Source organism: Peromyscus leucopus, chromosome 9 (genome assembly GCF_004664715.2).
Source record: "Peromyscus leucopus breed LL Stock chromosome 9, UCI_PerLeu_2.1, whole genome shotgun sequence".
Taxonomy (NCBI): Eukaryota; Metazoa; Chordata; class Mammalia; order Rodentia; family Cricetidae; genus Peromyscus; species Peromyscus leucopus.
Window position 1 is genome coordinate 19227768 of NC_051070.1, and position 25259 is coordinate 19253026.

The window sequence follows — 25259 nt, forward strand, 5'->3', positions numbered from 1 at the left end:
TCAAGAAGTTTGAGCTATGTATTGTAACTAGTAAGTGATATAAAGGTTAATGACAGGAAGTAACCTAGTATCACTGTCTGAAGAATTTGCAAAGGGAAAAATTGAGGTATACTATTCTGAATGATCCAAACAAATGAGCAAGATGTTTTCCAATGGTAACAAACGATAAAATACAGGTGGTACAGTATTTATACTTTATGTATGTGTGCGTGTGTAACCACATCGATAGTTCTAATTTTTATCTAAATCACATGTTTATTCTTTTTTAAAATTCATATTCTACTGCCAATTTCCATAATGACAACTTGGTCTCATAACATCAGTTTATTCATTCAAATAGATCTACAATCCATTCAGAATAGTTCCAAAATTGCTTCAGTACTGATTTCAACAATTAAGTTGGATTCAAATTTTATTGTATTCTTTACAAACTGACTGCCATTAAAGATTAGGTCAGACTATGATGTTGGTTTTCTTCTAGTTCTTTTTGTAAATGCTGCTAATTAGATAAAGTTAGGTCTATTTCTGTTACTTTTCAGTTTTTTCTGGTTTAAGTTTTTTTTTTTTTACAGTAACTATTATCAACATGGTTCAGAAGTACATAAAAAGATACGCATAAGAGACTTCTCTCCCACCTCACCACTCCTTGTTTGTAACCTTCATTATTAGTTTGTATTTTATCCTTAAATCTAAGATATATGTGTTTACCTTCATAAAGACCTACTAATAATACATATTGCTTGTTAGCCCCCTTTTCCCCCAGAACTTACTACATTATTAGTTCATAGAAATCATACCTTAGCTGTGGTATAGACAATGAATTTTAGGGACATCAATGAGAATAAGAATTAGGATACTTTTACTACAGTAGCATATCACATACTAGATAAGAAATGTTGGTTCTAATGGTGACACATACCTTTTGCCCTGACATTTGTGAGGCCAACACAGGAGAATCTTGACTGTGTAACTAACCCCTGCCAAAAACAACAGAAAAAAAAATGACGTAAGTGAATATGAGAAAAAATATCTTATAAAAATTTTACAGAAGTTCAGAATATTAATTGTTATTTGAAACATTAATGACTTTTTCAGATGCAGAAAGAATTGCTTGACACAGAATTGGATTTATATAAGAAGATGCAGGCTGGAGAAGAAGTCACTGAACTTAGGAGAAAGTATACAGAATTACAGCTAGAGGTAGGTTTTATTACAGCTACACAGTTCACTTGGAAGGAGCAGATACAGTCGTTAACATGAAAATGGTTTTTCGGGTCTTGTTAACAATTACTGCCACATGTGGTTTTGTGTGTGTGAGTGTGTTGGGATAGGTGCGAGGAAAGAGACTCATTGATTTTACAAAACTATTAGAGAAAACTAAAAAAAAAATTACATTTGCTTGTTGGTTACTCATTTGCATATGGATGTCATAGGACATTTGTAGGTTGTGTAACGGCATTGAACTCAGTGCTTTGACCCTCTGAGACATCTTGCTGGCCTGAAAAGCCTACTGCTTCTCCCTCTACACCTTGGTGTCTCCATTTCTAGTAAATTTTAGTTCTTTTTTGTTTTTGTTCTCTTTTTCTTCTTGAGATTAAATACAGTTAAAGGCTTTTTAGGTATTTTTATGGAAATAGTCTTTATATGTGTGAAGTCATACAGGCATATTGTGTTGAATTGCTAAAGAACAGACTTAGAGCTGTAAATGTTTCAGTGCATGCTTTTTAAAGTTTTGCCTATAGATGGTGCTGTGGGTGTTTTAAAAGAGAAAATAAACTACCTTATTGTATGAGATGCTCCTAGTGAAATTGATCTCTATTATAAAATATGGGTGCTTAATAGTTACTAAAAATGTTAACAAAAATCATTATATCAAAGTATGAAACTATATTAATGCCTATACTCACCATTGCTTGACACAATCTAAGGCGTTTTTGTTTTTTAACATTTTAGATTATTTTGATTGATTTGACTATACTTTCTTAAAAGTTTGTTGACACTGATTTTTTTTTTCTCACCTTATAATGCAGTAGAAATCTGTTTAGTGCTATGCAAGTATTAAAGACTTAAGTTTTGGCATCTACTAGATATGTCCTAGGCTATGTCTTACCCAAGAGTTAGAAAAGCTACGAAATATCCTAAACATGTATATACTTGCATTCTCTTGAAACATGATCTGGTTTGCCTATATGTTGTACCCTAAACAATAGGTTCCTTATATTAATTTAAAATTTTTTTTCATGTGAATATTTCATGCCATTAGTGATGTATAAAGCAAAATATCATTGTGAATTTCTGACATGATTTTAATAAATAAATAGGACAAAAATTTGCTGTTCCATGTTTTGCTTGTTGTAATTTAGCCAAAGGTTAAATGATGTTTTCTGGTCTTTTATGATGACTCAGCTTTATTTTTTCAGTAATATTCATATATGCAGTACTATAGTAGATGCCAGAATATGCTCATCACAGTAATTCTGTTATTGTTAATAGAGACTCATGAGCAAAGATTGGAGATCAAATACATTTTGAAAAGGTCATATTGGATATACTGTTTCACTATAGGATTTCTTGGAGTCTTTTAGTTTGAATCTCCAAATTATAAGCTTGCTGAACCTTAATTTTCAGGGAGTATCTGTATGTCATTAAATACTCTGCAAGGCATACTTTTGATATGTTTAATCTTAATAGCCTTTCCCCTTTAAAGTTTATTGCTTATTTTAATATTTTTTAATTGACCAGTTAAGAATTGTAAATGTATATGGTATATAACATGATGTTTCAATATATGTATGCAAGGAATGAGTTATCAAAGTAATCTATTCATCACCTCACATATTCAAATTCTTACGAAAATATATCTAAAAATTTTCTTCCCTAGCTCTTTTCAAGTATATCATCTGCTATCATCAATTGTACTTACCATGCTTTACAACAGATGGTAGAATTTATCCCATTGTACATTTTGACCAACATTTCCCCATTCTCCATACCAGCACAGTCCTTGGTAATAGCCATTCTTCTGTTTCTATGAGATTGCTGTTGTAGATTCTGTGTGTAAATGAAATCTTACAGTAGTTGTTATTTCATTTAGCATTTTTATTTGATTTTATATGTTTACTTTTTGGTACTCAGAATTTGATGTTTTTAGTTGGATGTCAGATATCCTTATCAGCATGTTCATCATTGTGCTTGTCCTGCTTCTAAACTATGTATTTATAGTTACTCAAATAGTTAGAAATATGGAAGGAGTCTTGATTGATTTCACCCTTTGTTCAACTTAATTCACTTAATTACCTTATTTTAGATGAGTTGTTCCCAATTTTTATTTTATTTTATTTTTGAATATGAGTGTTTGCCTGCATATATGTGTGTATGTGTATCACATGCACGGATAGTGCCCATGGAGGCCAGAAGAGGATGTTGTATCTCCTGGAACTGTCAAGCACCATGTAGGTGCTTGAAACTGAACCTAAATCCTGCTTAAGAACCTATCTCAGTAATTTACCTGTCTAGAAATTGAGCTTGTGTATGTGGTTTATATGTATTTGTTTATGTTGTATGTGTGCACAGGTGCTAATGCATGTACAGAGGCTAGAAGCCAAAAAGTTAATGTTGGATGTCTTCCCTAAGCTTCACTGTCCTTTTTGTTGTTGTTGTTTGTTTTGTTTTGTTTTTTGAGACAAGAATTCACTGAGCCTGGAGCTCACTGAGTAGGCCTGCCAGGAAGCCCAGGGATCTGCCTGTTTGTGTTTCCCTGGTGCTGAGATTACATATGTACACTGTGATGTTAGGGTGCTGTAAAGAGACAACATAACCACAGCAGCTCTTACAAAGGAAATCATTTCATTGGGACTGGCTCACAGTTCCGAGGGTTAGTTCATTGTCATCGTGGTGGGAAGCATGGTGGTGTGCAGGCAGACATGGTGCTGCAGAGGCAGCTGAGAGTTCTACATCAGGATCAGCAGACAGCAGGAAGACACAGGGACACACTGGGCCTGGCTTGAGCATCTTGAACCTCAAAGCTCATCCCCAATGACACACTTCCTCCAACAATTCCACACCTACTTCAACAAGGCCACAGCTCCTCATAGTGCCGCTCCCTATGAGCCTATGAGAGTCATTTTCTTTCGAACCACTACAGATGGATGCCCTTGTTACGTAGGGTGCTGGGGGTTGGACTTAGATTCTCATGCTTACATGATAAGTACTTAAATGACTGTGACAACTGTAAAACCTGTAATTGCACTTGAGGTTAAGGACTGCCAACGTAGGAATTCATGAAATACTTGTGAAATGAAGTAATAGTGATCCACATGAAAGAAATGGTATGGTATAATGTTAATAGTCTGTATTCTATGGTGTGATCAAAATAATGCATTTGAGGAAACATACTAAACCAGTGGAGTCAGCAGACAATGAAATAGCATTTATTTGAAAATTATATAAAGCTTGAAAGGTTAAGGTATATAGTTCAGGGTAAAAATGTGTTTATTGATGTAGGTCATGCTGCAGTCTGTATTAACCTGACTTTTCAAGAAACTAAGAGATCCCGTTACCAGTCTTCTTGTCTTGTTCTTGTTGGCTTATAGCATGTACTTAGTTGGGCAGAAGAAGGGTGAGGTGGCAAGATGGCTTAATGTATGCAGTTGGCCTGCTTACAGATTCGATGACTTGAATTAGTTCCCTGGGACCTACTGGGTGGACAGAGACAGAAAATAATGTAATAAAATTATAGCTTTTTAAAATTGATACATTTTAAATACTTTTAGAAAGAGCACATTTAATAATTTTAGAATTTCTAATGTTATGTAATTAAATAATTTCTCAACATAAAAATTTGAATCCTTTTTGAAATTGTAACACTTGACTTAATACAGGTCTATCCCTAATTTGCTCAACAAATAAAGAAAACCAATGGAAATATTTCAAAATCTGAAACTCTACACTCAGAAACACAGAGTTAAGCATTTCAAATTAGAGGCCTAAATGCCTAATTACCACATGTGTAACCTCTGTATCTTTTTTTTTTTTCTTTCTAGGCTGCTAAAAGAGGAATTCTTTCATCTGGCCGAGGTAGAGGGATTCATACAAGAGGTCGAGGTGCAGCTCATGGCCGGGGCAGGGGTAGAGGTCGAGGACGAGGTGTACCTGGACATGCTGTGGTGGATCATCGACCCAGAGCATTGGAGATTTCTGCATTTACAGAGAGTGATAGAGAAGATCTTCTTCCTCATTTTGCGGTACTTTCTTATCACTTAGCAAAGTAATATTAATAATTGTAACTCAGGTTAATAGATAAAATTATGAAATTGATATGTAGGGCTTCCTTAATATGTAGTAGTCTTTTATTATTAGTTATAAAATAGAAACAGGGTCTTTTTGTTTGTTTGGGAGAAATTTTATTATTCTTTTTATTGTTTTCCTCCAGACAGGGTTTCACTGTGTAGCTCTGGCTATCCTGGAACTCTCTCTGTAGACCAGCCTAGTCTCAGACTAGAGATCTTCCTGCCTCTGCCTCGCAAGTGCTGGACTTAAAGGTGTCCAGCTAAAATCTTATATTTCTTAAACTAGATATGCCTTTAAATACTATAAGGTTAGTGATTTAAGCCTTATGAGTAGGTTTATGTTGATAATTTAAAGAAAAATTGGCATCTTATATAGACCATTTAGATTTTTAAATATGAAAGTAAATATTAAGCTCTTGATAGTGCTGACTAGAACTGAAGCAAGATACATTTTTGATGTATGATTTAAAGGTTGTCTTATTCAGATCAAGGGTGTAAGTTAAGAGAGTTTATCTAATGATAGAATGGCTTAAAAGAGAAGGACGTTCTAGCCTTTGTTCATCCATTGTTTATTTGGACTTCCTGGGATTAATTAGGCTAATATGCAGAATGGAGATTATACCCACCTTACTCTTTCATCTTAACTATTTCAGTTTTTAGTGTTATCCAGAACTGATGTTACTAAACATCAGTATTACCCTGAATAGTCTGGTAATGATATCAGAGAGAGGAAGAATTGTTAGCTCTTTACTCACAGAGCTTTTGGATACATTGGTTTGACAGAGATCAGTTGAAATAAACTACAGCTTATTAAACACTTACACACCTCAGTGATTTGGAGGGACATATTTGACCCTTGAGTATGATGAAAAGATCAGTGGAGGAAAGTTTGACTGAAGCTGAGAACTAGAATTTCTGTTAGGAATTTATATCTCTGTGTTTGGCACTCATATTCCGAGCTTACAGTTCTGAATGTAAGGGAGTTTGAAAAGAAACACTTGGTGTCTGTGAAATAACTAAAGTGATGCGTATTCAAGGCTGAGGAGTCTGGAGCGCCCTGTGGTAATGGATTCAGAGGCTTACAGAAAGAGAACTAGGGGGTTGGGAATTTAGCTCAGTGGTAGAGCTCTTTCGTAGCAAGCACAAGGCCCTGGGTTCGGTCCTCAGCGGGGGGGGGGGGGGGGGGGGTTGTGGAAAAAAGAAAGAGAACTAGAAAGGTACTTGGAGATACAGCTCAGCTCTTCCCTGCTTTGTGTCCCACTTCCACAGAGGAAAGGAGATCCAGATCATTAAGTGTCTTATGTATAGTTATTGAGCTAATTAGGGACTAGCAATCAGTATGCTGAAATAATCCAGTTTGTAATAATTTTATTTTGCTGGGACTAAGATGTTGAGAAATAAATATTCAGATACTTAATGTGGAAATTGTTTCATAAACTTGGAGATTTTGAGCAAGTTAGTAGTGGTAATTTACACATGAAAAATACTATTGTTAGGCAAGAGTACACATTTCAAAGTCTGTGGGAGCCTGTTCTCGGGTTCCTCGTGGTGGCTTTACCCGGCAGGTCTGCATAGAGGATGATTAGGACCACGGGCCTAAGTGCAGGTGTCTGAGATGGTCTGCACTTGGCTGTGCTGGCGGGGGTGTCTTTTGCTCCACCCTTTGGCGTCTCTATAAATACCTTGAGGCAGAGACAGTCAGGGCCCATTGGAAAAGGATCCAGGCCCTCTCAAGGCTATCCTTTATTTTCTATCTGTTTATCTCCACAAGAGTCTCTGCAATAAATCCTTCTATCTAATATTTCCTGCTGTTCACACTCAAGAAAACTCTGGGGAACTGTGGGGTTGGTGGGTAAACGCCCCACAAAAGTTTAGCTTTTTTATCTCTGAGCATAAGAGAGGGAGAGAGATAAAAGATCATTGACAATTAGAACAGTTGTGGTTAGCAAATGCTTTTTAAATTTATCTAGTTAAACCAGTAATAGTAGTAATAAAAATAGCTGAAACTTAAAGGGAATGTTAGGAATTCTTTGAATCACTACTGATTTAGTTAGGGTTCTCTAGAGGAACAGAACTTATAGAATGAATCTTACATTATTAGAATGGCTTACAGGTTGTGGTCCAGCTAGTCTGAGACTGGTTGTCTGTACCAACGGAAGGTCTAGGAATCCAGTAGTTGATGAGTTCACAAGGCTGGATGTCTGAGCTGATCACCAAAAGTAAATCATTAATGCCAGAGAAGGAATGGACTTGCTAGTGAGAGTGATCGCAAGTAGGCAGAGAGCAGCTTCCGTCTTCCTTGTCCTTTATGTAGGCTGCCAGCAGAAAGTGTGGTCCAGATTTAAGGTTTATTTTCCTACGTCAAAATACCTGCGTTAAAGGTGTATTTTCCTACCTCAAAGATGTGTATAGAAGTGGGTCGTCTCACTTCAAATGATTTAATTAAAAACAAAAATAAAGAACAAAAAAACCTTACAGGTGTGCCTCATCCTTCAGTTTTAGTTAATTCCAGATGTAGTCAAGTTGACACCAAGATAATGTCCATTTTTGGGGGGTGGAGGGGAATGAAACCTGGAGAGATTAAGTAACTTGTTCAAGTTTAAATAAAGTTCACAAAAAGTTGTATTTAAGGAGTTTATGTCTGTAGTTTTATTTTGGGGTAGGAGGAATATATTAATATACAGCAATAGTTTTGAATTGCTGAAATTGCTGTTTAGAAAAAAATCTTCCTTTATGTGGGAAAAATGCAACAAACTCCAGTCAGTGATAGTATAATATGCTTAATATTTAAGTATTCTAAATGGCGTAGCCATAATGGAATGCTCAATTAACGTTAAACTTGCAGTCAAAAGGCCTGGACCTTCATCTTGATAATTTGCTTGACTGCTTGGAAAAATTGCTTAAATTCTCTGAATCTTTCCTCCCTTTTATTGGAATTGATACTAGAATTTCATAGTTCTGGTGATTCAATATGCTATTTAAGAACAAATTTACCTTGTCCTGAGGGGAGTAATAAAGAAGGTTGGTAAGCAAGCTCAGGCTTTGACCAGTGTCTATTCATTATTTCTCAAGTAGAGCATAATGTCACTGATTCTGGGAAGTATAGGATTAGAGCTTAAATCGGAAGATAGGACTAAATGAAGTAAATTATTTGTCTCTTTAATCTGTATGAATGATTATGTATTCTGGGTTATGCTTATTACTTCTAATGCTGTTGGGGGGTTTAGATGTTTCAAAACACTTATTTTGAGGAAATAATTTGTTAATTTACAGCAATATGGGGAAATTGAGGATTGTCAGATTGACGACTCTTCACTTCATGCGATAATTACATTCAAGACAAGAGCAGAAGCAGAAGCTGTAAGTGTTAAAATAATTAAAACTTCAGATTTAAATGATTATTATTTCCTTAAGATTTTATATAAATTATTTTTCAGGTTTACTGAGTTACTACTTTGACAGAAGGTAGAATATTTGAAGTGCAAGTTTGTGTTCACAAAAAATATTTTCTTAGGAAATCTGTATGTAATATAATATAATATAGTATAATAAATGTAATATAATATAGTGTGTATAAATTAGACACCAAGTTGAATTTAAAATTGCATTTACTTGAAGATGTCATAAGTCTTTTTACAGTTAGGGCCACCACTCTTCCCACAGTTTACTGTTTTGTCTGGTCCAGAATAAAGTTGATATTGGTAGAATGAATGGTAAGAGTTATCTAAGGTAGATGCAGAGAAAGTATAATTCTGTTGCCCACCCTTTTTATTTAGCCTTTGTCTACTAGTTCCGGGTCCTAGCAGGATGAGTTCTAGAGAAGCATCTCTAGTTCAGCATGTGCCTGAATAGACTGCTGCTGTTTGTCCAAGAGATGATATGTGACTCTGGCTTTTAGAGTCCTTGTAATATGGTTATCTTAATCTATGTGCTTTGAATTGTCTTTTTTGTTGTTGTTGTTTCATTTTTTTTTGAAACGGAATCTTTATGGCTGTGTAGCTCTGGCCATCCCAGAATGCACTATGTTGTCCTGGCTGGCCTTGAACTCACAGAGATTAACCTGCCTCTGCCTCCCAAGTGCTGGGATTAAAGGCGTGCACTCTGCCATGCCCCTGCCCTGCTCCTTTCGTCTTTCAAAAGACAACCCAGAAGTAACTTCAACTTATGTCTGTGTGTGCATGTTTACATTGTGTGATCACACATTTGCGGGTGTGCCTGCATGTGTGTTCATGGGCTTGTAGAAACCAGAGATCATGTCTGATGTCTCTAAAACAAGACAACAAACTGTCTTGAGACAGTTCATCAAACTGATCTTGACTCCCTGTGTAACTAAGGATGATCTGCAGTCTTTGGTCCTCCCTCTGTCTTCCAAGTGCTGGGATTCCTTCAGTGTACCATCGTGTCTGGCTTATGTCCTGCTGGGGACCAAACCCTAGGCCTGGCTTGTAGGGTAAGCAGTCTAGGAACTGAGCTAGCCATGATTTTAAAAATTAAAATTGGTTTTAAATGAAGGATTTCTCCCATATATTAATAATACTTCTTTTTATAAGCCATAATTAGAAATTTCCATGTTTTTTAATACTTTGAAATAATTTGAATACTTTTTTTTTCCTTTTTTTTTTTTTTTTTAAACAGAGCTGAGGACTGAACCCAGGGCCTTGCTGCACTTGCTAGGCAAGCGCTCTACCACTGAGCTAAATCCCCAACCCTGAGTAATTTTTCTTTTAACTATGAATTATTTAAAAAAAAATTTTTCTCCCTGAAGGCTGGGCTTGGTAGCACATACTTCTAATCTCACTGTTCAGGGGCATCATAGTTAATTTGAAACTAGTTAGGGCTACATAACAGAATTGTCTCAAAGCAACAATAACAAAAGCCAAACCAAACAAAAACAATTTTTCTGGATGAATGAATCTTGATAGTTTGAAGATTTTGAAAACAGTGGATTTTTACCTGTGTTTGCACTTAGATGGGGTTATTCTTGTTTTGTTCTTTTTTTTATATTTAGTCCTACTCCTATTAGCATGACTATACTACTTTCCTTGAGAATCTTATAAAAAAAAAGTGCCTGTAAAAATACTTGTACGATACTTGTTAACATTTTTAAAATGTCTGTGAAGTTCCTTCTAAAATGTAAATTTCTGTGAGTGCTTGCAGGCCTCTTGCGGCTCTTAGTACACTGTATGAAGACAGTGCTAAAGCTCACAGTTTATTATTAACTGACACCTGTTAAAGATCGTGTGGTGCTGCATTTGGCCATAGGTTTCTAAAGGTCACAAGTAAGAATAACATCAGTTAATGACAGTTATTGTATAAATTAGTCAAGAATGGTTTTAATTCATTATAAATTATAAATTAGAATAGATGTAGAAAATAGAACAAAGTGGAATTCAGAAATAGGTATGTGTATGTGTGCGTATTGTGCATATTTATGGATTTTAAAGGATCATAAAAGAGCTGTTTAAAAGCACAAAATAAAACATTGGGTAAATGAAGTATTACCTTAATGCAGTGAGGGCTTTTTAAGTAATGGCATGATATTTACAAAGGAAAAGGCTGGTAAGTTCTGATAATAAAAATTTAAGGCTTTCTGTTCAAATCAAAGAATAACTAAAAATCAAACTCTCTGGGAAAAATATGTTCTCATGATTATGATACAATTGTGTTGTTTTAGAAAAATCAAGCAGGCTGCATTGTTTAAAATGTTAAAGAGGGGCTGGAGAGGTAGGACGGTTGGTGGTTAAAAGCAAAAACAATTCCATACCCAGAATTTACTGTAAATATGGCCGATCATAATTTTCTACTTTTCTTATTTCCGTTTTTGGCTAAATAGAAAAAAACTGTTTTATAGGTATTTTGCATGTGGTATTTGTCATTCTTAATAGTAACCTGATATACTTTATGTAATGATTTCAGCTTCAATTTTTCAGTTTTTCCTGAACTAAAAAATTCATATGTATCTATTTAAAGTTTGTATGCAGGGGGCATTAATATCACATATAGCACATTCAGATATGTTGAATATGTAATTGTTTTTACACTTCATATTATTCTATACTTTGAGTCTGTGCTATAAATTTTTGTGACCATGTGTTACTTTAAAATGTTGCTAACACTGGTTTATGTTTATTCTTGATACTTTAAATGTGGTGTTTCCATGCCAGCTACTGACACAGCAGGAGTGCAAACCTGAACGTTGAGGTGCAGCTGTGATCCCCAGCAGTTACAAATGTTTTCTAGGAAATGCTGTGCTTTTCTGTAGATGAGTTGAGAGCTGTGATGTTCACTTCTGAAGGTGTTTCTAATTTGCGTTAGTTAGGCATCATTTTACATATATTTTGATCAGTTTTGTTAAAGGTTTCTAGATAATAGTTACTATATATATATTAGTTACAAATTAACATTAACAGTGATGTAAAATTCATTTAGTCTGTTGATTTTAAAATAGACATTGATTCAGAAGCTAGAACTAAAATCTTGATGTATATTGGGATTGTTGTCTAAATAGTAGTTATCATCGTACTGTAAACTGGCAGACATTGTTTTCTACTCAGATTTTGGCCAGGAGTGAAATAGTGCTTCCTTATGAGAAAGTGTTGTTTGCTTAAAAAATATTTTCTATGCTTTAAATATATTTTCCATCACTAGTAGGATTTTATAATAGTAAGGTGAAGGATAAGTGACTAAATAGCAAATGAATAAGCAGCTGTCTGAGTTTAGCTCTCTAGATATGAGATGTTAAAAAAATTTTTCTTCAGAAATGGTTAATGTTCTTCACTCCATTTTCTTCATTGTTTTAGGCTGCAATTCATGGAGCTCGTTTCAAAGGGCAGGATTTAAAACTGGCATGGAATAAACCAATAACTAATATTTCAGCTGTGGAAACGGAAGAAGTTGAACCTGATGAAGAGGAAGTATGTTATTTTTTTTTCACTTGTTTTTATATCATTATTCATAATTCATTTATAAAAGGTGATTTTTTTATGGCTGTGATTTTAACGTAATACTTTTATTCCTAAGCCATATTCCAGCCAGGGGAGATCAGATAAATGCAGACAACTATATATTTTATGGATTAATGAGAATTGTTGATTGCTAACCCAAAAAGAATATGTGATATGTCAGTTTTTAATTCCTCAGGAAGATAATTATTCATTAGATTTGTATCCACAGGAAATCTTGTAATAATGTTACATTTTAGGATATTTATTTTACTCAATTGCTCTATCAACATTTCAGCCTTCTTTTTAAATTCGTATTGCTTTAGTACATTAGAGTGACTACCTGCTATGTGGTAGATTTTGTGATAGGCACAAAAATGAATAAGACACGGTCCCTATCATCAAGGAGCTTATAATCTGGAAAAGAGGGTGGTGGCAGAAATGGAAGAAACTAATTACAATAACAGGCATAGTGATGTGCCGAATGAAGATCTGAACAACATGCTATCAGAACCCTCAGGAAAGAATGATTGTCTGTCCAGAATAATCTTAAAGGTCTATTGCCAATAGAGCCGAGCCCTGAATGATAAAATAGTGTTCCGTAACTATGTGCTGGGGCTGGGAATGTAGCTGAGAGAGAGGCATTTTCAGCAGAACTCTAGCTTCAGGATAAGTATGGGAGATTGTATTTTTCCCAGGTATCACCAGCTATTCAGTGGGCTAAAAGGTATGGCAGGTAGGACAGTGATTTTTATAAAGTCCTTGAGACAAAAAGATTTAAAGTAAGCAATTCTGTTTTGCTTAATCATGAAAAAAGTTATAGGAAAAAAAATTGAAGTTAAAAATAAAGGCAAGGTAAGGAAACTAAAAGATTCTGTTTTACATTTGTTAGATTTCCATAATGGTGCTTCATTTTGTTTGAAGAGCATTTCAAGTCTGTTATGCATATCCATAGTCAAATGCAAGAATAAATGTGTATTTGAAACTCATGTACATGATTTGTCATTTTATATTTTAGATTATACCTTTGTCCTTCCCTGAGTTTGAATTGAATGGGGAGAAAAGCAGGAGAGCTCCTGGTATTAGGTATTTTGAAGTTTGGGAAGCAGTCTGAAAAGCTTTTATGAAGGGAATGGGGAAAGAAAGAGGTGGTGTTTTCCTTCAAAAAAATTATATATAGCAAAAAAATTGAAATTGTGATAGAATTTTTCTAAGTTATTGGTCATTTGAGTGTTGAGAGTTAGGGTAAGTCAGTGAAAATGGATGTATTCCTTTTTGAAAGAAGCATTGAGCAGTATTTTGAAGTACAGTGGATGGCGTGATTTGTTAGAGTAGGAGAAGTGGCATGTCCAAAATCTTAATTTGATATTTATGGCTTACTTCATGTAAGCAATAAGACATACTGTAGAGCTTGAATGGATAAGGACTGCTTTACTTTGTTTTCTGAAATGTATTAGCCAGAGATAACCATTTGTATTCAACTCTTGAGAGAGAAAGTGTTTAAAAGTGTTACTTTTTTTTCTTTCTTTTTTTCTTTTTATTTTTTCTTTCTTTTCTTTTTCTTTCTTTTTTCTTTTTCCTTTCTTTTTTCTTTTTTCTTTTTCTTTTTCTTTTTTTTGGGTAAATTCCTAAATACATCTTAACCTAAAGTTTCAGGAAGAGTCTTTGGTGGATGACTCATTACTTCAAGATGATGATGAAGAAGAAGAGGACAATGAATCTCGTTCTTGGAGAAGATGATTTGACTGATCATTGATCTGCATATGCTAGAACTCTACCTGTGTTTCATTAGTATTATCTAATGTACTTTTACATATTTGTAAAAACAATTTTTGGTAAAATATGATGAAGATGGATTTCAAAAATAGATAAAAGAGAAGAAAACTACCTTCTGATCTTGTATTTTGAAAGATTGATGTTTGCATTTTATTTCAGTAAACAATTGCTAAAGACATCACAATAGAACATATGCAATGTTTTTATTACATACTTCTATTGAACATTACAGAATTCTTTGGGTTGTTTGTAAATTAATGAATAGATTTGAATACTTATGACCCAATACTTGTTATAACATAGAAGATTTTGTTTTACTCCAAATAAGGAATGAATTTGCATTTAAAATCTTAATGAATGTTTTCAAAAATGAATAGATGACATAGTACCCTAAAGTCTCCAAGTTATGTATTCATAATATTACATAGTAGTATGCTTAGGCTTTACTATGTATTAGCCATTTGTTGGATTTGTGTATGTATTTTATCACATGGGTGTTAATGATAATGGTGTATGACTGCTTTACGTGAGTTCTTATGCATCTGGATGCTAAAAATAAAGTGGAATGGTCTCTTAAAAGAAAAAAAAAGAAAAAAAAAGCAATGAAAAAAAAATCCATGACAATGTTCCTTGATTTAAAAAAAAAAAAAAAGAAAAAGAAAAAGAAAAGAAAAAAGAAAAAAAAAGAAAAAAAGAGAGAAAATGAAACAGACCATTCCAGATGGTGATCTGCCTTCCCCCTAACTATCAAAAGGAGCTATAATCACTAAATAATAATGGTTACTGGTACCTTTGTAATGATGTACAATCCAATGTTTAAAATTTATACCACTTCAGTTTGGTTTGATCATATAAATTTTCAACAGATGTCTTAAAATTTAAAAGCAGGCTGATTAGTTTGGAACCAGACTTCAAGTAGCGCTAACATTTGGTGAATAAGACAACTTCATATTACATTTTGGATGTATGAAAGAAAACTTGACCATTTGAAGATGTATGAATAAAGAAATGTACTATAGATACTACTTTAGGAAAACACTGTTTGGTAAGTGTTCCAGTCTGATATTTTAAGTGTGCGTTTACTATACTTATATAAAAATCTTTCACATTTGCAACAATATTGTGATTTTTTTTTAAAGTGGATTCTCTGGCACATGAATATAATTAATTGAAAGTTAACCAAACCTTTTTCAGGAAATAAATATATTCTTTATAGAATGAGTGTAGGAGATTACTATATCTTTTTAAAATCTTTATATTCATTTCAAATATTTCTGCCTCTCAAGATTATAGTGAATTTTTTTTAAACACATTTTAACAAAACTACTTTCTTCTGTTTTGGGGCCAACACAATCAAAACCTAATCCCAGCAGTACCAATCTTCTGCCGTACTAGAACTTGGATGGTATTTTTGTGTTTTTTCCCCTTACGCTGGGGTTATAGTTGTTATGTTTTTATGGCAGTACAATTTTATAGGAATGTTTTTACTTGCAGTTAGTATACATTTATATATAAAATTTCAAACTCAGATTCCATTTGCTAAAATAATGACTCTAAAGTTTACTTAGACTGTTGTATATTTTTATGTAGTCTCTTGTGTGTTTACTATGTGCTATTCTGATTCATTAGGTAAGTTTGTTTTCTTTTCTTTTTAGTAGTCGTGAAAGATGCCAAATTGGCAGAGGCTCACGTTTCTTCTCTTTACACCAAACAGGTATTATAAAGAAAGTAAATCTTTCCAAGGCCAGTTAAATCTCCATTCTATTTTTGGCTTTATGATTAGATTATAGCTTCAATTTTTATTGTAAATTTCCCTAGAAAGGTAACTAAAAATACCAGTTCTATTCAGTTAAGCTTATAAATAGCTCATCAACTTCCCCAGCCTGAAATTGCCTAATAACTTAAGAATTTAAAATATTTTGAGGCTTGATGCTTTGAATGAATCAGAAGACCAACTATGACTCGATATGGTCCCCTCGCATGAGGATTACATATTCCCAGTATTCATTAGATTCACAGTTGTACTTTTTAAGAATTAATTTGGCTTTAATTATTAATGTTATTTAGTGATGTGTTGCTATTGGGTTTTTAATTCATGAGTATGTTTATAAATACTAGTAGTTTACTCCATTTATATTTTTCATTTAAAACCCAAGACACCTCTTAAGTAGATGGTAATTCTTATTTTACTAATAAGAAAACAAGCTGCTAGAAATGGAGTGGTTTACCTAAAGTCCTAAGTGAGTGAGTGAGTGGAAGTACTACATACAGGCATTGTGATTTCAGTACCAACTTTACAACAAAAGAAAATTACAGAATTCTGCTGCTGTCTCCTTTTTTCTGATCTACCATGAGATTGTGTTTATAGTAACCATGATAGTCTTTACCTCAAAATACTACACGAATTAGTAGACCTGGTCATTAGACAGTTCATATGTTTACCCTTTTAAAAAGCACTTTGTTCATATCTCTGTTGAAATATTAAATGTTGTAATATAATTTATCTGGTTTATATGTTTGTCTTCCCCACTAGACTGATTGCAAGCTCCTCTAGGAAGGGGACCATGTCTTATTCATCTTTTTATCTCTAGTGCTTATAGAAAAACCTGGCTCGTGTGAGCACTTAGATGTTTGTTGGATGAAATAATGAATGGATGCATATTTAAATTTATAGCAGTGAGGTTGACAATTACCTCCCTTGTTAATTCTTATCAATTTTTTAAAAATCTCTGGATAGTCTCCTCAGTCACTGGGGCCATTTTATTAAATGATAGGATTATATGTCTCATCATAAGGGTTACAAATGATGGAGGTAGATACCTCTAATCAATCCTTATATTTCCCCAGTTAAGGCATCTAGATTGTGTAATATTAAATACTGTAGTCATTTCTAGGGGTTAATTTATCTTTGGTTTTTTTTTTTTTTTTTATTAGCATGCATGGTTAGAAATGCTGAGAACCACCAAACTAGACCATCTTACTAAGTTTTATTTGGTCCATAGGTGACCTAGTTTAGAGAACTGGACAAGGATTAAGAGATTCATTCTCAGCTCTGTCATAGCTAACTCTGTGGACAGGTCTCTTGCCTTACCCAGAGTTTGTTCCTTATATATAAAATGAAAAGGGTTGGACCGAATGATCTCTAATGTCTCTTTTATCTCTCTACTGTCCCTGATAATACATTCTTGTTTGATTCCAAAACAATTTTTTATCTGTAAGCCATTTATTCCTACCTGATGTTCTTTTTCTCATCAATGGAAACCACTTTGCTTTGATTATAACAATTTATATAATACTTCTTGTTAAAGTTTTGTAGGTATGTTTCCAGACGCTTGCATTTGCCAGCACAAGTTGAATTTAGCCTATAAAGTGCAAGTAAACTTCTGTATTTACAAGTTCTTCCCATTCCCATTTGTAACTTTCCTTTTTGCTTCTAAACTTGGTTTAAAATAAAAGTATTTGTTTATTATACCATTTTCAACAAATTCAGATTTATACCCTCTTTTCCATTTCCATTTTTTTCTTCTACAGTATGTCACCTAGCAGTAGAAACCTTGTTATTTCTACAGCTCTCCTGATCAGTTTGCTGCTTTGTTGTACACATCTGGTTATCTGGGTGTGCAGTAGAATTGGGAGTGGGGAAAAGATTAAAGGCAAGGCAGGCAACTACAGGGAAAATTATATATTTCTGGTTAAAAGATTGATTAGGATTACTTCAAGGGATGGTTGTCACTTTGCATATTTTTAATCTATAAACAATGTTTTAAATGTTATTGGATAATTGTAACTTTTTTTTTTTTAACAAATAAGTAACTGATGCCCAGACACTTATTGAAAACATGTTGCAAGAAGTGGAAGACTATTGATAGGTCTGTTTTATTGTAATATTGTCAAATGTAACAAACCAATAGTTTACTATGAAGATAAGACTTCAGTGTTTTAGCTGATTACTTGTAGCAAGTATGGCTAAGTCTCATTGAAGAAGGTATCTTGTCATCAGAACTGTCTTTCTGGGGAGTGGGAAGAGGGGCTGTATTCCAATTTTACTTGCAACACTAACCATTGGGTATAATGGCTCAAAATAAAAGGTTTACTTATTTGGTTTGTTGAAACATCAGTGACTGTCTCAAAGTAATATGCAGATCTTACCAAAATATATCCCTCCCCCACAGTGAATATAGGCTAATTACAGAAAAGTAGTTTTAGTTCTGGCGTTTATATAAATACCTATATCCCTACCCCCTTAAAAAGTTAGTGGGCCCTTCAAAACACAGTTGTCCTAATGGAAGTTTTGGATTACTCACTCTGGGTTTTTCTCCCAGGATACTTGTTCTTCTAAAATTCTATGAACTAAAAATGGACGCTTAATAACATAGATTTTAAACCACCAGTATAAAATATTTATAAGCCAAAAAGAAAACACCCTTCTCTTAGAAATAAGGAACTTACTTTTTTCAATTCCCTGAACTAAAAGAGCTTGCTCTACAGTATGCATGTGATCCTGTAGAAAAGAATGGTATTTTTTTTTTTTGTCTCTTAGCCCACAGAATCATAATCTTCTAAATAGCTACCCAATTTTCCTAGGAAAGGAAAAAAATTGCTGGCCATGATTACCATTATCAATAATTTCTAATGAATACAGATATGCTTAGTAGAAAAACTTGATATAGTTTGTTAGTATTTTGTGTTCATTACTTAAGTGAAAACATTTTTAAATTTTACTTATTTGTATCAACTTTTTATATTTGATCTTTTCTAAATCTCCCCTCTATTTCTTTATTTCATCCACTCATCTTATCCACCTAAAGTTAGTCTTTCTTCGTATGCCAGGCACTGTCTCATTATGTGTTCCTTTTGAACAGTTTTGTTGTTGCACTTGGTGCTTGGTTTAGGATTTTGTGTCATATAGGATGATTAAAGGAAGAAATGATCATTATATGGAGTTTAAAGAAATAAGATATCCTAATTATTTTGAAAATCTTTGGGAAACTTTAAGGAATTTTTGCTTTTGCTTTTGGTTTATTTACATTGACTTGAGGCTTGTACATGATTTTTATTTATTTTTTTGCCTACCCACAGCTCTATGTAAAAATGCCACCTGAACAGTTAGATTTTCTAACTCCCCTCCGCCCCCAATGACATCTACTTTGTAGTGCTGTGATCTTGGCACATAATATTTTTAGAAAGTATGGTGCAGAGAGGTTTTGTTAAAAGTCACTTTAGTCCAAAGGTAATCTTTGATACAACTTGTAACTTTAATTTCGATTCTTCTCAAGTAGACTTTTTAAAATGTTTTAATAAGTTAGAGTTAGTTCATATTGCAATTCAGTTTTTGGGTTCTTCTGTTATTTATATATTTTTTAATAATTGTTCTCTTTTTCCAGCAGAGAGAGAACATCACTGCCTGAATTTAGCTTTGTGACTACATGAGCAAGCCCTGTCCTGTCCTGTTGTCGGAGATGACTGTTAATATCACCATCCTGTCATTTGGTTTGCCCTTTTCCAATCTGAGCAGATGTTTACATGTACTGTGATGACCATTTTATCTTTCCAGTCTGTACGAGTACATCTCGGCCCAGAGGTGTTATCAAATGTGTGAAGTTTCTGACCTTACTCATAAATGTTTTCTTTCCTTATTTTATAGCAATTTAATTTGTAAAACACCCTAAGAAGAAACAAGGACTTTTAGTTTCCGTATGAGATATATTACATGGCAGCCAAACTGAGAATTGTGTCTGGGAAATCTATAAAGCCACGAGAGCATTAATTGAACAGTTTAGAATGAAGAAAATGAATTAAAAAGTTAAACATAAGTTTGGCTTTAATTTTTCTTATTTTTAGGATGTATTTATTGAATTAGGATAGCCACTAAAAATAATTTTGAGAAACTATAAAGTACTTTTCACATATTGTAATGAATTTGTCTGTTCTTGTGAGTGTATTCATTCATTCATGTGATTGCCAGGGCGACTTACTCCAGTGAACCTTTTGTTGTTACTCTTAACTCTTCAAAAACAAGGAAAATAATTTTATTTCTTTTCAAGTAATAAATGATGACCTATGGGTTCTAAAATTGAACATCTACTAAATTTGTCTAATTTATCCAGTTTTCATCACTTGTAATCAAGACATCAAAGACAATCTTACAAGCAAGGGGAAATAGTGTTACGTGTTTTTTTAAAGACTAGTTTTCAGCTGCTTTGAAAGTGTATGTGTGAATAGTAAGCAATATAGCTTAAACTTAGAAAGTGGACAATTAAAATTCTCATTCTAAATATTAACAAAGTCTTTTTTATAGCACACTAGAATTATTTTTTCACTAAGTTATTTTGAGTATTCACCCATAGATTCTTATAGGTATTTGAGAAATCTAACATAGCCATTCTTAGAAAAATCCAAATTATATTGATTCTGCCTTTTTTTCCTTTCTTTTTTTAATTTCTACTCAGTCATACTTTCTTATACAAAGCTGTTATCCTACAAACACTTTTTCCCTCTTGAATATGCATTGTGGTTGTCTTCATGAATAATAAAATGTAAAAAACTCATTAGTCATGTTATAAATTATCTGTCTTGATCCACATTGATTATACATGCATGGTTAAAGGAAAAGCATGTATTTTAAGTAATTATTGCCACCTAATAGCCTACAAGGCATTTTGTTTGTTTACCCCCCCTCCCCAGACACACTTTTTTGTTGTTTTTTTAACAAATTTTCAGATAGCCATGAGGAATTCATACCAGAATAGTTTATATTTTTTATTTTCAAAGAAGTCTTTACAGTGGTAATGTTGTAGCTGCTTAAGTTAGAGCCAAAGAACATTGTCTGAAGAGACCATACCTGCAAGTAACTCTTTTGATGGGTTAATTGGCGAATGCTACATGCTGTCACCTTAAAGTTATTTGCTATTACTTTTTCCTTTTGCTGTTGAATCAAAAACAAAGCAAAACAAAATGGAATATGCTCTTGGGAATCAGAAGTCAAATTGACGTCTCCTTAAGATCACTGCATTTTTTGAAAATTGTTGGGAAAATCAGTTGGTCAGTTACATTTAAGTCCTTATATGTTGGTTACTAAAGATTCTCTTTTAAAATTTGTTCCTGAATAAACTCGTCGTGGAGTGATGTGTACATAACTGTACAGAATCATTTTTGTGTAATTGAATGGAGCAGTTTACCTCTGCATGACTGCATTAAGGAAGCCTTTTATATATCTTTATATTTTTCAATATACTTAGATTTTACACTTGGTCGCTCTAGTCATGCTATATTTGTTGTTTTTTTTAATAGAATTTATAAATATTTATGCTCAAAATACAGATCAATTAAATATTTTTGGTCTTGTTTACAAGATAATACTTTAAAGTGATACAGTCCCCTCAAGTGTCTTAGGAAACAGTCATTGGTGCTATAAAACCCTTCAGTGTCATTGGATCTGTTGTCTAGTCTTTGCTAGGCTTTAATCTATTCTCGCTTACAGTAATCCAGCTAGCCGCAGAATTATAAAGTGGTATGTGTTGAATCGGGGTAAGAGCCCAGCCCCATTAGAGAATACCTAATAATTTAAGGAAATGATGCAGAATGACTGGATCCTTATTTGTGCCCAGCTTCTCCCAAAAGAAATAGTTTATTTTGATAAGAGGAAGGCTATTAATTTGATTAGAATTTTAAAGTAATATATTCAAGCATGGTTTTTTCCTCATATTTGAAATGGAAACTTTTCTAGTCCTAAAATAATTATGTAATTTTACTCTGCTTTAAATTCTCATCTGTCCTTTACTCAACTGAAGGCAGAGTATTTCTTACAGATATTTACAGAATATTTGATGAGTTATAAAGAAATGAGTTATTCCCTTGATGTCTGATTTTCATTTTTGACCCCAAGATTTTATTCTAGCACCTTAGTGAATGTTCTTAAGATACAGTTAAGTATCAGCAAAGCATTCATACATGTTTACTTTTGATTCTCAGAATCCTAAACCTGTGATAATACTTCAGAACATACTGTCTGGCACAAGATTTTCTTTAATAAGTGGTTTATTTTAACTCAGTTTCTATGGACTGTTGTTGAATCTGAAAACACCAAAGGAGTCTTTTCTTGTTTGAAGACTGGGTTGTTCCAGTGGTTAGTACCTGTGCCCATAATTATCCCATTTCATGAATGCGTGTTGGCATGGGGGAAATTCCCTGCTCTTTGAGGGGAGCGAAAGTAACTGGTTAAGCTGTAGCAGCTTTCTTGTTTATTTTTAAAAGTGACGATAAAACTTGAACTGAAAAGGTAAAACTTGAACTAGAAAATTACTCTTGTATGCACAGAATGTTTATAGTAACTGTGTTTATGTGGGTTGTCAACACTTCTATTATTTATAGTTGAATTATGTTGTTTTGTTTATTAAATATTCATGTTTATTATTTTTATATTTTGGAAATTTTAAAAATAAAATAGTCTTAATAAAAACAGTTGTTAATGTTTTAAAATTATCCTACATCTTACAACAGTTATATTTATATAAATAAGATTTGTATCCACCATGCATACACAGTTGAGATTTCTGAAACTGTTAGTGAAGAAATAGCCACATGTTTCTGCTTTCACTCTTTACTCTCTGTTCTCACATGAAATTGTTTAAGGTCAGCCATGGTTCCAGTGTGGTAGCCCCAGTGCCTCTTCCCGTTCTTGCACAAACCTTAATTACCATTTGTCCTCTCTACTGCTGGATTTTCTCTTGATTCCATTTGGTGGCCAAAAAACTCTTTCTATGTTGAATAAGTATTGCAGTGATGACTAGGAATGGCTGCTATGGAGTCTGAAGGTAAAATTATATATAAAATGCTTACATTGTGATTCACAAATTCATAAAAATGTTTTCAGAAGTTCTCCTTGTAATCTGATGGTGATAGAGACCCCCTTTCCCCACCTGGTCTGTGGGCCCTTTTCTCACATTCAACATGTTCCTTTCGTAGTTAATTCTGCTACAAGTATTACATAATCTTTTGTGTTTCTTTGTAGCTGTTCATGTATCACGTATAAAAAGCTTGATAGTAACCTGTCTAATTGTGACAGAGTTTGGGGATTAAAAATACATCTTTATCTTAAAGGGTATAAATCTTGATAATCTATATAAAAGTTTAGTTTTTAAAGAGTAATATTTCTTAATAGAAATGGTGCTTGATGAAATTGTTAAAATTTGTAGCTACATACATGTAAACACACACACGTACACATGTACACAAATATATAGCCAGTCCTGTAGGTATTTTTCAGATTATGCTGTCAGTTTCTATTTTACCCAAAAGTATTTCTTCAAAAGAATGATTTTTTTTTCTGTTTTAGTCTTTTTTTAAAAATTACATGTAATAATGTAGGGAAGCTAGAATTTTTTTCTTTTCTTTTTCTTTTTCTTTCTTTTTTTCTTTCGAGATAGGGTTTCTATGTGTAGTTTTGGTGCCTGTCCTGGGACTACTCTGTAGACCAGGCTGGCTCTGCCTCCCGAGTGCTGGGATTAAAGGCATGTGCCTCCGCAACCCAGCTTTTTTCTTTTTATTTATTCTACTCCCATACAATACATCTCAACTGCAGTTTCCCTTCCCTCCCCCCCCTTTCCCCCCCTCCCTCCACCGTTCGCTCCCCCCCTCCCCACCCCAATCCATTGTTCCTTCATTTCCCTTCAAAAAAGAGCAGGACTCTCAGTGATACCAACCAACCATAGCATAACAAGATATAATAAGACTAGGCACAGACCCTCATATCAAGACTGGATGAGGGAACCCAGTAGTAGGAAAAGGGTTCTGAGAGCAGGCAAAGGGGTCAGAGACACCCTGACTCCCACTGTTAGTTCCACAGAAACCCCAAGCTGAACAACCACAGTTATGTATTCAGAGGCCCTGGTGCAGAATATCTTTACCCTTCTGGTTATTTCTTTATGACATTCTCAACTACTGAAGTTTACCAGTTTTTTAGCCTAGAGATGGAGTCAGAAGGGCAGTCTCGCTGTTAGTGATATGTTTTTACAACATTGTTGCCAGAGTTCCTTGTTCTTGGAAGTGGCGTTTTTAATAACTTTTATGATGTTATTAAATAGTTTAGTATAAGACATGGTAAATGCTCATTTTTATTCAAACAACTGATAAAATCCAGGATGGAATTTCCATCTCTAAACCATATTCAAGAATACACAGAGACCAGCCAAATAGAAATTTGTTAATACATTTTAAATATTTTAAGTCTTCTAACTTGCTTTTCTCTAGAATAAAAAGTATACTTTTATTGAAGTCCATGCTGATACACACAAAGCATTAAAAAATAGACAGTGAAAGAAGAAAATAAGCTAATAAATAGTTGTACTTCTGTCTGGTTCTCTCTTTTTTTTAATGTCATCAAAAGAAAAGGCTGTTTTGTTTGGTGTTTCTAGAGATGAAATCCAGGGCATGCTCATCAAGTGTTCTACTCCTGAGCTCCATCTCCAACCCTAGAAAAAGCAGTTAAAAATAGAGAAGTAATCTATTTTGTTTGGAAGACAATTCCTTGCAAATCATGAATATTTTCTGGGTTATCTACCTGATGGCAATGTTTTTATTTAACTAGGAAAACTTGGTATAGAAAAGTATGACTGTGGTTTAAGTCATTGAAGGTTTGCATTGTAGAGTTTTACATTCTCAGTTACTGGTACACTGTAGGCTTAAAATGTGCATTATTGGAGTTAATGTAATACATATTTTATTCAGTGCTCTGAAAATCAGGATTCTTAGCAATTTTGGGTACTTTGGAAGCATAATCACATGTGCTCCAGGCTGATCTTGAACTTGCTGCGTTATCTATGGAAGACAAGATGCTGACATCAAGCTCAGTGCCTGTACCCGTGGGAAGGGGAACTACCAACTGAGCTGCGTCCTAGTCTTTCTGGCTTGGGGGAGTTAGAATATGAGGTTAATGAAGTTGCTTAGTGAGCAGAAAGTACAAGTCACATTTTTTTTTCAAAGTAAGCTTATAAAAGCCCTTGATATTTTTGAAGTCATCTAATGTTCAAATATTTTTATCCCAAAGATCTCATTTAAAGAAGCATTAAACAGAAAAATTTAGAAATTATACATAAAATCGCTGTGGTAGAGTGGAAGAACTATAGTAATTTCAATAAAAAGAAGGGTGTTGAAAAGTGATTTGGTGACTGAGCTTACTAATTGTGACAAACTTCACACATCACTTGTAATACTAAATGGGGCAAAAACTACATCTATTAAGCATTTTATAGAAACC

The 25259-nt window shown here is 33.7% G+C and overlaps 1 protein-coding gene across 17 annotated transcripts in view; it reads left to right on the top strand.

The window, feature by feature from the left end:
* The window catches only part of Rbm26 (RNA binding motif protein 26), a 65647-nt gene extending 44943 nt beyond the window's left edge, over nt 1-20704 (top strand). For 6 of the 17 annotated variants that reach the window (XM_037208331.1, XM_037208336.1, XM_037208332.1 and 3 more), the window contains 5 exons: nt 1096-1200; nt 5043-5243; nt 8562-8648; nt 12089-12202; nt 13880-14618. In XM_037208331.1, the coding sequence (XP_037064226.1) occupies nt 1096-1200; nt 5043-5243; nt 8562-8648; nt 12089-12202; nt 13880-13969 (597 nt within the window). In that variant the 3' untranslated portion in view covers nt 13970-14618. Of the gene's footprint in view, nt 1-1095; nt 1201-5042; nt 5244-8561; nt 8649-12088; nt 12203-13879; nt 15051-15660; nt 15720-19389 lie in introns of those variants that run through there. The other 11 variants (XR_005092123.1, XR_005092128.1, XR_005092129.1 and 8 more) reach the window with 7 other exon arrangements.
* Nucleotides 20705-25259: the final 4555 nt, after the last annotated feature.